The 13,585-nt window shown below is 41.2% G+C and overlaps 4 protein-coding genes across 8 annotated transcripts; 1 reads left to right on the forward strand and 3 right to left on the reverse strand.

Annotated features, from left to right (window-relative positions):
* Positions 1–598: 598 nt before the first annotated feature.
* Positions 599–3,897, reverse strand: zgc:193726 (uncharacterized). Of its 4 annotated transcripts, XM_014152846.2 has the most exons (8): positions 3,616–3,897; positions 3,449–3,505; positions 3,301–3,357; positions 2,896–2,931; positions 2,690–2,710; positions 1,396–1,452; positions 1,237–1,293; positions 599–1,086 (listed from the first exon to the last, which is right to left on the reverse strand). In XM_014152846.2, exons 1-8 carry the CDS (start codon positions 3,693–3,695, stop codon positions 963–965), a joined length of 489 nt encoding a protein of 162 aa, XP_014008321.1. In that variant the 5' UTR covers positions 3,696–3,897; the 3' UTR covers positions 599–962. The 4 variants fall into 4 exon arrangements, with proteins under 4 accessions (XP_014008321.1, XP_014008323.1, XP_014008324.1 ...); XM_014152848.2 differs by lacking the exon at positions 2,896–2,931; XM_014152849.2 differs by lacking the exons at positions 599–1,086; positions 1,237–1,293; positions 1,396–1,452 and adding an exon at positions 1,965–2,427 and having other exon boundaries at positions 3,616–3,896.
* Positions 3,898–4,617: 720 nt separating this feature from the next.
* Positions 4,618–6,272, reverse strand: atp6v1f (ATPase H+ transporting V1 subunit F). Its single transcript, NM_001141237.1, has 2 exons — positions 6,075–6,272; positions 4,618–5,620 (listed from the first exon to the last, which is right to left on the reverse strand). Exons 1-2 carry the CDS (start codon positions 6,230–6,232, stop codon positions 5,419–5,421), a joined length of 360 nt encoding a protein of 119 aa, NP_001134709.1. The 5' UTR covers positions 6,233–6,272; the 3' UTR covers positions 4,618–5,418.
* Positions 6,273–6,359: 87 nt separating this feature from the next.
* LOC106576032 (ragulator complex protein LAMTOR4) lies at positions 6,360–9,087 on the forward strand. 2 transcript variants are annotated; one of them, XM_014152852.2, is made up of 4 exons: positions 6,391–6,641; positions 6,969–7,052; positions 7,183–7,300; positions 7,421–9,087. In XM_014152852.2, exons 1-4 carry the CDS (start codon positions 6,570–6,572, stop codon positions 7,516–7,518), a joined length of 372 nt encoding a protein of 123 aa, XP_014008327.1. In that variant the 5' UTR covers positions 6,391–6,569; the 3' UTR covers positions 7,519–9,087. The 2 variants fall into 2 exon arrangements, with proteins under 2 accessions (XP_045555643.1, XP_014008327.1); XM_045699687.1 differs by lacking the exon at positions 6,969–7,052 and having other exon boundaries at positions 6,360–6,641.
* Positions 9,088–9,972: 885 nt separating this feature from the next.
* LOC106576031 (ADP-ribosylation factor 4) lies at positions 9,973–13,581 on the reverse strand. Its single transcript, XM_014152851.2, has 6 exons — positions 13,366–13,581; positions 12,526–12,606; positions 11,567–11,676; positions 11,284–11,355; positions 10,831–10,956; positions 9,973–10,648 (listed from the first exon to the last, which is right to left on the reverse strand). The coding sequence occupies exons 1-6, from the start codon at positions 13,430–13,432 to the stop codon at positions 10,562–10,564; spliced, it is 543 nt and encodes a 180-aa protein (XP_014008326.1). The 5' UTR covers positions 13,433–13,581; the 3' UTR covers positions 9,973–10,561.
* Positions 13,582–13,585: the final 4 nt, after the last annotated feature.

The raw sequence follows: 13,585 nt of genomic DNA on the forward strand, positions 1-13,585 counted from the left end.
TCCCCCCCCATGTTGACATTGAAGACAAAAAAATGTACGTTTTAAAGTGAAATTCCTGCAATTCTACACATTTTGCCATGGGGTGTTGAGAAAATGTTGCAGTTTTAAAGCAAGTTGTCTGCAGTTTTACACATTTTGCCATGGGGCGGAGAGAATATTTTGCCATTTTAAAATACATTTCATGCAATTCTACTCATTTTGACATGGGCCAGAGAGAAATATGGTAAGCTATATGCTGTTTTAAAGCTACATTTCTGCAATTCTACACATTTTGCCATGACTTATGCCATGCTAATGATATCTGAGTGAGAGTGACTAACAAAATCAATGGGGTCCCCCTGGAGTACAGGACCCTGGCCATGTGCCCTGTGTGCAAGGTTGCTATTCGGACATGATTACTACAAGTTTAGATACCTGGCTAGAATAATTTACCAATCTAAAAATTGTTCGCTGACATGGCTAATTGAGCACAATCACATTTCGAACTTGCATCTTGTAAATTCTAATATTCTAACTCTCAACAGTTGAGAACCCGATTGGGGGCCGGGGGCCCTAAACAAGCACTTATGTGAAGCAGGCCCTGTTGTACACAATGACACATATTTCATCATTTTCTTTATTAAAAGTGGATAATCTCAAATTAATTAAGAAGATAATTATTAATCTGTCTATAATAAATAGCAACTTTTTAGGTTTACCACACACAAATTACACCCTCTGTACAACTCCTCTCCTATTGTGTCCTCTCCTCCATCACCAAGTCCTGCACATAAGCAATAGGCCGGTGGAGTGACTACAATATTTCCAAATTTCTCTCAATCCTCTTGTCTTTCCAGATCAGTGGTGACAAAGGAAAGCAGACAAAGAAAAGTAATGGTTTAAGACAAATAGAGCACAGCCAGCAGCTACTGTATGAGGCCCCACATCACACTTCTTCTCATCTTCCTCCACTGCTCTTCCTCTCATCTCTTGCCGTTGCCATGTGGGTCTCTGGTTGCTCCGCCTGCACTCTCGTCTCCGCCGCGGTTCAGTGCATGGCCCAGGTTATTCAGGACACAGAGACTCACCCCACAGACTGCAAGAGCTCTAAAAAGAGTTGCCGAGAAGGACAGAGGAAACATTGATTTCACTTCAACGATGTACAGTTTTGTAATGCTTTTTGGTCTTCCCTCCTTTAGAGATAAAGCGCCACCTACTGATAAAATGTATGATGAGTGACTGAATACACATACTTACAATGGAAGTTTTCTTTCCAATTTATTAATATGGGAAGGAGGACTGTTGAACCTGTATCTGTGTGCAGTAGAGGGGAAAGAAATGATTAATGACATATTGGAACATGTGCAAAATTAAAGGGTAGATGCCTGTTTATAATAATAGAATAAGAGAACTCACGTAGTTAATGTTGAGTTGCTATCTGTCTCGTTCTGACTCTGCATCAACTCCTCAGGCCTGTTGGCAAAAGAGCAACAACAGAGTGGGAGTTGAACTGTAACAGTATATATTTTCTATAGCATACCCACAACCCTTTCCTCCAATGATCTTCCTCACGTTGAGCCATACTCTGTGTCAGAGCTGTTCCAAAGAATAGAGAGCCTGCGTGGATACAGCGGGGATATCAGTAGTGAGTTAAACTACACTGTCACGTCAAGTTATAGAACATTTCTTGTTTACTCAGCTGGGTTTCCTCACCTACATACAGTATACATATAAAAAAACACACACAGGTCATGGACTAACATCAAGGCCTTTAGATTCAACAGAAGAGTATCACTTTATCAGTTACTCTGTCTGTCTGTACTTTCTATCCCTTTGCGTCATTCTGCTCAACTAGATATTCATGGTAGAGTAATGCCTATAATTTTTTATGAACCAGAGTGAGTGTGGATTGAATCAAGGAAAGTGCTGACAGACATTTATGATGATATTTTTATGTGAAAAGCAGGCATTTATTGCATCACTCCTGGTTTGTAAAAAGCTTTTATTTGCGTACAAAAGAAGTGAAATATATTTGGTTTAGTCACTTTACACAAAACATGTACGTATTTGACATAAAGTACTCAACACATTGAATGTAAGTTATGAACTATTATAATAGTTAATCTACTTTAAAACTCCCCCTAGCATAACAGTTTCCTTTTCATGCTCACAATTTACTTCAACTCTGGTGCAGTACATTTCAGAAATAGTTGTAGTGCAGTTTTTTTGTTAGAGAGCCACAAAACCAAAGTCATGCTGCAACCAATGTCATAACACGTGTTATTAAAAAACTGTGTGCCAATCTAAGCTGTCCTGTGTCAGTGTCATTTTCTGCCTATCCCATGGGGGTCATTGGTGGAGGCGCCCGCTATCTCGTCCCCTTTCTGCAGGGCTGACCCCAGATTAGCGTTCATACAGGTGGGAAGGTAGCAGAGAGACACACTGCCTCTGGATTGAAAAGAGGGGAGTATCAAGTTAGAGGTCTGGAATGTTTCCTGCTGGGTGGTGAGACATGCAGCAATGACCGTGTCACTGCTACTAAAGAAACAGTTAAGGTTATGTATTTGCACTATTACTTTAACAATAGTGCAGTTGGACACACACACACAACAGTTGGACACATACACAACAGTTGGACACACACACAGGCTTGTGTGCTCAGTCAAATTATTCAATCGCATTGTACTTGTGTACATTTAGGGAGACTTACGGTATTGCATGGTTGTAATCCCTGAAGGAGAAAGAAAAAAATACGAGATATTTTAGAAAAATGTGTGTGAATCCATAAAACTTGTTCTTTCACATCTGGCAAAACAAGATTGAAAAGAGTCAATCGTGAGTCAATAGTGTTTTAGCACGCTAAAGTACATGTGTTTGGCCCTCAGGGGCTATGCTGAGTTTGAAGAGCTGACTTACAATAATGGACTCATATTCTCCATAGGAAGTATAATTCTGTAACGATAGAACAAGGTAGAACAACTTTGTTGGTCAATTGCACACAAGGTCCAACCGAAATTGTACTTCCACTTTAAACCCAACCCCTCCGAAAAGACACACACATGATTTTGGAGAGGTACGGGGGGCTGCCACACTGGGCGTCCAGGGAGATGTTGTTGTGGGGGTTTAAGTCCCTTGCTCAAGGGCATACCGGTAGGCAATGGCATCTAGGATTTGAGATCCAGGATTCAAACTGGCTCGCCTCTCTAAGCGCTAGGTTACTTGCCGCCCAACATGAGATGCAATGTAGTCGTTCATTCTTCTAAATGGTTTACAACATTTGGTTTCAACAAAATACAAATATAAACCCATAAATATACTCACTGAAAGGGGAAGGGAATCTCTGTTTCATTGGACTCTGTGTCATTCGACATGAAGGGTCTGAAAGAGCAAAGCAGTATGTTGGTCTCACTATTCTCACATTTAGTCAAACTCATCCTTGTTTTTAGAAGTATTAGAACCCAACACTCACTGTGTAGTGTTGCCCACTGTGTCGTTGAGTTGAAGAAGAGTCTCATATTCATATTGTCTACAGAGGAAGTAAAATGCACATGCCTCACAGGTTACAACTCTATCCATCTATTCATCCATCCATACAACCTCTAATCTCCTATTTTCACAGGTAGATAGATGTCTTACCTCTGAGTGCTGTTGAAGGGGACTGGGAATCCAAAGACGTAGCCCAGGAGGAGGACACCGAGAGACCAGGCAGGGATCATCTGTTCTCCGGAAGGGCCGTCAGGTCCGTGAAAAAATCCCCAGTGTTCAGGTACAGGTTCATTCTGGGAGGACCTCTTATATAGCTCACTGAGCACCTCTTGGCCAACCTTCCATATCTTTATAAGGCGCAGGTAGTAGAACAGAGCTGTGTTTGTGTGTTGGTGTTTGTCCCTGGTTCACTGAAGAACATGAGAGAATTGAAGGACTCACACGTCCAGCAAGATAAATGATGAGGCCCGTCACAAGGTTGTTCAAATATTTTCCAGTTGGTTCACAGCATCCGTGTGTGCAGGCCCCCACATACTGTAATACATCAGGTTCAGTCTCAGGGTCGGGCTTTAATCATGGGACCCACTCTGAATCAGATTTATTGTCAGGGATAACATACTGGGCTTTAAGGTTTTTGAGAAAAAAAATCTGTGATTGAAGCTTGTCCTCCGCCACTGGCACAGAGATGCTGGGAAGTACTTCACTTCTGCCTAAACTATGCAGTGAGATGTTAAACAAACTTTGACTGCATGGGAACTTTACCCTACTTCCCAAAAGAAACTACCTGGTTAAGTCACATCATGAGGAAAGCTTGTATCTCTGTTACAGACAGGGTTGGAGATAGGCATAGTTGGTAGTGGGGTTTCATTATGACTGCCATGTAAGGTTCTTGTCCTACTTCAGGCTACTAGCACTATAAGGCTTTAGAATCAGCATGGAGGATTGCTGGTTCTAATTTCAAGATTTTGTACAGTATGAAGTTTTCCAAGCTAACATACAGGGTATTGTTCTGGCTTTTGTGAGATTGTGAATAGTGTGATTGTCTTCTAATATCAAACATTTAAGACAGTTGTGCTGGTCTTGACATTAATAACTTACACAGCACAGGTTGGGATAGAATATATATTTTTTTTAACATATTTTTTTTTTTTTACAGGTATAAGTTAAAACTGTCACAACTGCAATACATTACGACATTTTGCAGTGCTTAACACTGTTTTTTCAAGCTGTGCCATTTTTTTGTGTGGATTTTCTGTTGATGAGATGTACAGTATTATTCTCCAATCCACAGGGTACATGTCACCAGATGATGAAATGCTACTTTACAGTTTAAGATACACATAGGGGCATAGGGAATGTTTACATAAATTACAAATGGGAAGTTAAAACAGACAGTCATGGTAACATGCATGATCTGACAAATGTTACATTCCCTTAATTGCAGATGACTAGCCACAATTCTTTGCTGAGATGTCTTATGTAAGCACACTCTCCCTAAGGTTATGACAAAATGAAGCAAGCATTTGAAAATCAGACTAGATGAGACCACAAGATACAGTACCTGCGTAAGATTTCATACAACAACATGAATAACCCGGAAAGGCATACAGCAAAACAATTCAACCATCAATGTGGTCAATGAATAGTAATACCATAATGTTCCAGGCAAAGGAATGAAAAACTAAATATTACATCAAACAATTCAACATTGGGTCTGGAGAAAATGCATTGCCAGGTGGATGGAGCAGGACCATGGCAAGAGATGAGAGTGGGACTGTAGGTACCACATATGGCCTCAGTCAATATGGATAACACATGAAACTGCCATCAGGCCAATTCATACTTTACAGCCTTTCTTGGTATTACACAAGATAACTCATTTAGGATCATGACTGTCTCCAAAGTCCCCCTCTGCCATCTCTGTCCCTGCATCTTTGGGTACGTGTTGTGTGTTTATCGGAAGTCCTCAGCGGAGAACATGCCCTTGGCCCTGCGTAGGATGGAGTCCTTGGAGGCGTCATATGGGTGCTCCTTGGAGGGTATCTCCAGCACGGCAGGGATGGACTCCATGTGTTGGTCGATGGCGTGACGGATCATCTCTGCTATGAACTGGTTGATCAGGATGATGCCGATGTCATTGCGGGTCAGGAAACTCCTAGGGGGGAGCATAACAGAAGTAAGTAAATTAGAGAGACGATGACTGTGAACATTACAGTGCAGGCCTTTAAACACCAAAAAACAAGGTATGTTGTCCAGCAGTAACTTATATGGATTGAAAGAGATACTAGTAGTATTTCAAGGTGATATGATTAATCAAATCACACAACTAGGCCTAATGGAATACAGATATCATGATACCACCTACCTACAGATTGTAGCATCAGATAATGTTATTTACCCCCCCAGAAAAATGGTATCCATTATACTGGGAGTTACAGGATAGGTACTATTAGGTGAAGCACAGATAATTTTCGATGTTACCAATGCAATTACAAACATAATATAGCATCAACTGTGTTCACCCTGTGTGCAAACAAGCGCACAGTTTGTCTGCTTTTAGCTATTTTTCTTCGGACTCAAAATTCGGTAGATAGCTAGCTATAACTTACTTGAAGGTCTCCTCTATCTCTGCGATGCTTGTCTCCTTCTCGACCACCAAGAAATTCGGGCTACGATTTTTATTCAGCTCGCCAATGCCACCGAGTAGGAACCCGGTACACGTGTCTTCATCACCAATAACGGCAATTAATTTCCCTCGCCCAGCCATTATTCAATTCTACAAGATAAAACTGCAAAAACAAGCAATGACTGGATTGTTTTGCCTTCTCTGAATCACGAAACTGTCAGCTGACCAGTACTTCCGCTTTTGGTGAGCTCTTTGGAAGATGTCAGCTGTCACAAAACGCAGATAGCGCCATCTACTGGTCTATATCTTTTTCCATATCATGAAATGGCGAGCAGGAAAACATGACTGTCTATCAATGATAACGCAATACATTGAATAGCTTTAAATTGTTTTGTAAACGAAGTAGTGGTTTTGGGTTTATGCCTCATCGAAGGATAAAATCCTTCTTTATCGGAATGACGTAACGTCACAGCAGCCGATGAAGTCACGTGGGAAAAAAAGAGGAAACGCATCAGATGGGCTTCCTCATCGGGCAAAACAAGTGAAAATGGTATAAACTCTTATATTCTGCTTTACTGCTATTCTGTGACGTTGTATTGTGTAAAAGCAACGTATTCAGTGGTTCGTACTGTTTTATCAGCTACATTGTAGCCTATTTTGTGTGTACTGTAGTGCGCGTGATAGTTTTCTGGCTCCGATGTCTCGCCAACTAGCTGTGAACACTGATTCTTTGTGGCCACTTTTACTATTGACAAAAGCAGAGTTAATGCAAAGTTAATCTCCTTTGAGCCTTGAAAACAGTGTTTGGTGGCTGGTAATTGTACCTCTCCCACAGATCCTAACATGTGTCCATGTATGTCATTTGTTTGTGTTTTAGACTACTAGCGCTCTGACACAAGGTCTGGAGAGGATCCCTGATCAACTGGGGTATTTGGTGATCAGTGAGGAGGGCGTATTGGCAGTATGTTCACACAAATATGCGTACATATATGTCCTGCCCTGGTAGCAGCTTAGATAAAGCCCAGGTTGCAGCACGCCTATCCTCCACTCATCTTATTTCCAACTGACTCCCTGTTACCCCCCTCTCTCAGTCTGCGGGGGAGCTGGAGAATGATGAGCACACAGCTGGGGTCATAATGCAGATGGTGCGGACAGCATGTCGCTTCAGACTGCAGGGTGCTGCTGAGCCACCCTTCAAACGCATGTCAGGTAAGTCAGACAACACACACCTGGGACCTAGGGTCACTCACTCGATCGCACATACACACAGTATTGCTGTTACCAACATGCCGCTCTAACCAGACCTCCCTGTGTTCTATTTCTTCACAGTCATGCTAGAGGACTATGTGTACACAGTGACCGTGTCTGGTCAGAAGGTGTTTGTGGTGAAACGTCAGAACAACAAGAGGGAACCTGTAGTGGTGTAGAACCGTGTAGGGAAGATGGGTTGGGAGGACGAAGGACATCACTCCAATCAACTCACACAGGACAGGGACTCTGTAATCCACTGAACTGTTTTGTTCCATTCCTTGTTATATAAGGTTTTAGAACAGAAGGCGGCACATGAAGTTATACTGAACAAAAATATTAATGCACCAATTTCAAAGATTTTACTGACTTAGAGTTCATAGAAGGAAATCAGTCAATTGAAATAAATTCATTAGGCCCTAAATTTATGGATTTCACATGAGTGGGCAGTGGCCTGGCAGGGCATAAGCCCACCCACTGGGCAGCCAGGCCCAGCCAATCAGAATGAGTTTTCCCCAAAAAATGGCATTATTACAGACAGAAATACTCCTCAGCACCCCCCATTCCCTTACTCAGATGATCCCGCAGGTTAACAAGCTGGATGTGGAGGTCCTGGGCTGGCGTGGTTACACGTGGTCTGCAGTTGAGGCCAGTTGGATGTACTGCCAATATCTCTAAAATGACGTTTGAGGTGGCTTATTGTAGAGAAATGAACATTACATTCTCTGGCAACATCTTTGTTGGACATTCCTGCAGTCAGCATGCCAATTGCAGGCTCCCTCAACTTGAGACATCTGTGGCATCGTGTTGTGTGACAACTCCACATTTTAGAGAGGCCTTTTATTGTCCCCAACACAAGGTGCACCTGTGTAATGATCACGCTATTTAATACACTTCTTGATATGCCACACCTGTCAGGTGGATGGCTTATCTTGGCAAGGAGAAATGCTCATTAACAGGAATGTAAACAAATTTGTACACAAAGTTTGAGAGAAATAAGCTTTTTGTGCGTAAATCATTTCTTTCATCTTTTATTTCAGCTCATGAAACATGGGACCAACACTTTACATGTTAAGTTTATATTTTTGTTCAGTAAAGATATTGAAGAATTCACATTGAATGGGCCAAAATAGGCCTGTCAAACTGCATGTAATCTTAATTGGTAACTTGGTTTGTAATGAGAAATGGAACAAAATAGTGCTGTGGTGTATTAGTCCCTACAGTATGTGATAATGAATTGTTGGTTTGTGTGTGGCAGGTAGACTGGAATTCAATCTATTCAGTTTAGAGTATCTGTGCACTTGCTATTTAGTTTGAATGCTCCCTAATAACCCAGCAGGTTTTTTTTTTTTTACATACTGAATGTTGCAGATAGAAATACCACAGATAGAGGTATTCAAAAGATGTCAGCTCTATCGGAGGTATGTTTGTTATACTTAATACATTTCTATGTATTAATGTCGTGCCCTACGGAATGTGGCTTGATGGAAATTGATATTTTTAGGGTGACTGCTGGTTTTTTCTAACCTGAACTGAGTCTCGTGTGCAAAGTTTATATGTAATTGCTATCAGTACTAATGTGTGTATATACACATGCAATGACTGTTTCATCGTGAGCTATTGTCTTTGCATGTTAAATTGTCTGGAAGATTTAGGGTCCTTCTCTAAATGAAATACCTTGGTTTTAAAAGCTTTGCTTATAAACATCCACATGCTTTGAACTTGTTTATAAATGCCTTTTTAAAGTTGCAACGCCCTTTCCTGGTTGCTAAAATTCTAATAGTTTGCGACAAAACCAGTAAGCATAGTGTAGAGAATCATTGTAGCATTTAAACTTTAAATATTTTCTCCATAACCAAAAATATATTTTCAGCTGTTTGACGCTGTTGTACAAAAGCAAAAGTAAAAGATGCAAAAACTAAATGGAAGGTGAAGCATAGAAATCTAATAAATCTACTGCGTCCAGGCTGTATCACATCCGGCCTTGACTGAAAGTCCAATAGGCAGGCGCGCAATTGGCCCAGTGTTGGCCGGGGTAGGCCGTCATTAAGTCATTTGTTCTTAACGGACTTGCCTAGTTAAATAAAAATAGACTTGCTTTCAATGAATTACGTATCTTTAACTTACATTTGTGAATTTGGTCAGGTTGCCCAAAAAGTTACATATTGCAGTATAAGTAGGATTTTAATCTGAAAATTAAGAGGGAAATGTAAATGGAACTGTTTTTATAAGCACTTTACTTTCCCAACTACACCATTTTTCTGTAAGTTGCAATTTACTTTTCAAAGTATGAGTTGTTGATAAACCTAAGAGAATCTGCTCTCTTTGCTTAAAACATACAAACTAAAACTGAACAGGTTGTTTAGGCTAAAATTGTTATGAAGAAACATTCACAACTATTTGAACCAGGGTCACAACTATTTGAACCAGGGTCACAACTATTTGAACCAGGGTCACAACTATTTGAACCAGGGTCACAACTATTTGAACCAGGGTCACAACTATTTGAACCAGGGCCACAACTATTTGAACCAGGGCCACAACTATTTGAACCAGGGCCACATCTCAATATTCTCCATTCCTTCATGACCAACTATGTCCCACCTCGCACTCAGAAGACAATGTTTCAACAGTTGAGAAAAGAAAAATAACATTTTATTGCATCATAATGGCCTTTGAAATGACTGAAGGTCCTGCTCGCTTCACATTGTTTAGGAATGGAACTGGCCTTCAGGTTCAGCTCTCTGGAATGACTCAGTCAGGGAAGGCCAGAGGGGTTTTGCATCCAAAACCCCACCCCTGCCCTCCCCAATATGTTTCCAACAAACTCCAGGTATCCAAATACCCCCCCACCCAACAAAACCTAGTGGCCCACCCTTCCATTCCTCAACGATCAACATCAGCACACAACCATCATGTGAATCTGTTTTTTTTAAAACATGCAACTTAATTTTACTGTTGAGGAAGTTGGGTGTCATAAAGGAAGAAACAGTCTAAGAAACATCTGCAGGTATGGGAATAAAAGGGAAGAATGGTTAAAAAAGGTTTCAGAACAGGAACTGATCGCAAAGTCCATAACTGCAAGTTCTACCAGACAGACACACTGATCATTTAAAAAGTTGCAGTTTTTTTTTTTCCATTGATGAAATGCTCAGCCTGCACCCCTTCTCTTGCTCGTGTGTTCAGATCTCGTTCGCTCCGGTCCTGCGATTTCTCCATTCTTTAGCGTTTCGACAGCTCGTTGGAAAGCCAGTCCAGTCCTTCGTATAGCCCAGTGCCCTGGGTAGCACAGGTAGCCTGGACATGCCACTGGAAAGAGACATAATGAGTTGTTGTAAATAAGCCAGTAATGCCATACACGAATAACTGCATAGCCACAGTGTATACTACATTGACAACATTTTTATCTGGTCAGAAATACATTTTACTATATAACTCTTAGAAAGGACTGTTCAAGTGTGTGTGTAAGAGAGAGATATATATATGCTCACAACTCTGCTGCGCAAGCTCTGCAGGCCCAGTTTGTCTGTGAGGTCGCTCACTGCCATAGCATTGGGCAGGTCCTGTTTGTTTGCAAACACCAGCAACACTGCCTCCCTCAACTCATCCTCCTGCAGCTGTAGAGAGAGAAATAAATTAGAAAATTGGTAGGGAGAACAAGGGGAGGGAAAACATTTATGGAGGCCGCCATTGTCAAAGGGAAACCATTGGCCACAGAAGGCTGTGTGTGTGTCAACACGGATGATGAATGATCAGTCACAATGGCAACTATATAAATAACACCATTATTTACCACTGAATTAGTTTATTTTCCCATGTCAACCATGAGCTCAGTTTTAGGTTCCTTTCCACAGAAATATGGTAAATGCCAACACAAAAAGCCTACTGTTCCTTGACCAAAAACAACAGTAGCTTATAAAGAAAGACATGTATGCAACACTTACCATTTTAGACAGCTCCTCTGCCGACTCTGCTACTCTCTCTCTGTCGTTGCTGTCCACTACGAAGATAAGGCCCTGTGAAGTCAAGGTTCAAAAGTCAGGCTACTGTTATGCATTTTGTCTACTCTGCATATTCACCTAGCTTTTAAGATGACCCTTGTTTATTTTTGACAGGGTCCATTCTGACACATTGATTCTAGCACTATTTATATAGTTGAATTAAGATAAAAGATATGCTTTGATGACATCACTGATGTATGTCACTGCCGTCACAGGTGTGTCATACCTGTGTGTTCTGGAAGTAGTGCCTCCAGAGGGGGCGGATCTTGTCCTGACCGCCCACATCCCACACGGTGAAACAAATGTTCTTGTACTCAACAGTCTCCACGTTAAAACCTGTTCAGTCACCGAAGAGCAAGAGAGCATCAGCAACAGCAATTCACAGAGACTAGATCCAGAATCACTAGTCTGACCTCTACCAGCATAAATAGCTCCGATCTATATCACTATGGTAGAAATAAGTTTCTGTATAAAATAAGATAATTAAAACCAATTTGCAATAGGAGTAAACTATTACCTGTAGCTCAAATTGAAAAACGATGGAATGGTGACCCAATTCGGTCTATCTGATCTCAGGTGGGACAAACCATTTTCTTCCCTACTTATTTTGTCTAGGTGTTTAGACACTTATCGACCAATCTGCTCCATCAAAAGAGTCCCCCCTCACCCAGCAAGCCCCAACAGCTCTGGAGCATGGAGGCAGTGTAGCCATCTACTGTTCTTTGTCCCAGAACTATGGTTATGCAAGACTTAAAACCATTCAGCTCCAGTTCTATACCTCACCGTCATGTCCCAAAATGTTTTTTTGGCTGAAATTTGACAGACTGAATTGTTGAGTGCACAGCTCTGTGTGGACCTTACTGACCATTTCCATGAGCATTAAACAAGGTAGGCCTACATTCCTGAACACTTGGACTTGATTACCATGGCGACACATCAAAGATTTGGCTCAGTGTGTGTGTGTGTCATGCTACATCAGTAACCAGGACAAGACATCAAAAGAAATCTTAATCATTTGCACACAAGCTCCATGAGAAAGCAAGTCCCCCATTTAAATCAGATTATTGAAGAGATGCTTTTAAAGACAGTCTGCCAGGAGCTGAGAGGGCCCATGTTTTGCATATGGTTGTGTATGCTAGAGATCTATCCATCTTTGGCTCTGGTCATAGCCAGAGATTTTCTTACCAATGGTTGGAATTGTGGTTACAATCTCCCCCAGCTTCAGTTTGTAGAGAATAGTGGTCTTTCCAGCAGCATCCAAACCAACTACAGAAGAAAAGAGTAATGTCAAACTTCTCAATCATAATAAACCCATATAGATTTTTTTGTATGGAAAATAAGTAACTTAATAAAGAAAAAAAACAAGCAAGACAAACGTATTGTACTGCAACTTCATGAAAGAGATAGGCATCTATTACAAAACAGGTCTGTCTCGTGTCAAATGAAATCCCTCTGACAGCTGACAGGTGCCTAGTTTTCCATCAGCTGTCAAACTGCAATGATTTGGACAACGTATATAAATATATAGGGTAGCAACTGTGCCTTTAGCTCAAATTAGGAACAGCATCCACAACCCCAAAATATAGGCTGTCCAACACATAGGTGTACACGTTATGGTAAGAGGGATGGACATGATTCTAGATGCGTTGTATTGAAAACTATAGACCCATTAAAAAAAGTTCACTACATCTACCAACTTGTATAGACCTGAGATATGACGTAGCTAAGACATTTGTTGGTATTAAGTGAACAAACTACCAGTAATTATTGTGCAATAGCACAAATAGCTAGCACTTTTCCGCCTAAGCCTGAGTGTTATCCTAGCTAGTCTGTGTTTTTACTCCGATTGCTCTCAAACGAGGAATGTTTACGTTACAAGACATGTGAACAGGTAGTTTACTATAACTGTAATATTTCACAAAAAGATAAGTACATCCCTGATATGGCAACCCCCTCCCACTAGCTAGCTAACGTTTGCTAGCAGCCAGCTAGTTCCTTGGCCAGGTTGATAAGAGGATTGCTTACCCATAAGTATCCTCATCTGTTTTTTGCCAAAAAGCCTGGAAAATATCGACGAAATTGTTAGCCCCATGTTGTGAAAGAGCTCCGCGTGACGATAAGAAAATAGAAAACCAAAGCTGTTTGTTGTAACCAGACAGAGAGTGGGTGCAGCTTCCCTTTCGCAGTCTTCTCAGATGCCACGTCCAGGCCAACGCGGAATATATGACGTCAGGGCTTTCACATA

The sequence above is a fragment of the Salmo salar genome, chromosome ssa17 (assembly GCF_905237065.1).
Source record: "Salmo salar chromosome ssa17, Ssal_v3.1, whole genome shotgun sequence".
Taxonomy (NCBI): Eukaryota; Metazoa; Chordata; class Actinopteri; order Salmoniformes; family Salmonidae; genus Salmo; species Salmo salar.

Bases quoted from the DNA above. Each gene is read 5' to 3' on its own strand.
- zgc:193726 (XM_014152846.2), bottom strand. From the start codon at position 3,695: ATGATCCCTGCCTGGTCTCTCGGTGTCCTCCTCCTGGGCTACGTCTTT. The intron at 3,506-3,615 runs GTAAGACATCTA...CTTCCTCTGTAG, and splicing joins CCCTTCAACAGCACTCAGAG to ACAATATGAATATGAGACTC. The intron at 3,358-3,448 runs GTGAGTGTTGGG...TTGCTCTTTCAG, and splicing joins ACAGTGGGCAACACTACACA to ACCCTTCATGTCGAATGACA.
- atp6v1f (NM_001141237.1), bottom strand. From the start codon at position 6,232: ATGGCTGGGCGAGGGAAATTAATTGCCGTTATTGGTGATGAAGACACG. The intron at 5,621-6,074 runs GTAAGTTATAGC...GCTCCCCCCTAG, and splicing joins GAGATAGAGGAGACCTTCAA to GAGTTTCCTGACCCGCAATG.
- LOC106576032 (XM_014152852.2), top strand. From the start codon at position 6,570: ATGAAGTCACGTGGGAAAAAAAGAGGAAACGCATCAGATGGGCTTCCT. The intron at 7,053-7,182 runs GTATGTTCACAC...CCCCTCTCTCAG, and splicing joins GTGAGGAGGGCGTATTGGCA to TCTGCGGGGGAGCTGGAGAA. The intron at 7,301-7,420 runs GTAAGTCAGACA...ATTTCTTCACAG, and splicing joins ACCCTTCAAACGCATGTCAG to TCATGCTAGAGGACTATGTG.
- LOC106576031 (XM_014152851.2), bottom strand. From the start codon at position 13,432: ATGGGGCTAACAATTTCGTCGATATTTTCCAGGCTTTTTGGCAAAAAA. The intron at 12,607-13,365 runs GTAAGCAATCCT...TTTCTTCTGTAG, and splicing joins ACAGATGAGGATACTTATGG to TTGGTTTGGATGCTGCTGGA. The intron at 11,677-12,525 runs GTAAGAAAATCT...GTGACTGAACAG, and splicing joins AACCACAATTCCAACCATTG to GTTTTAACGTGGAGACTGTT.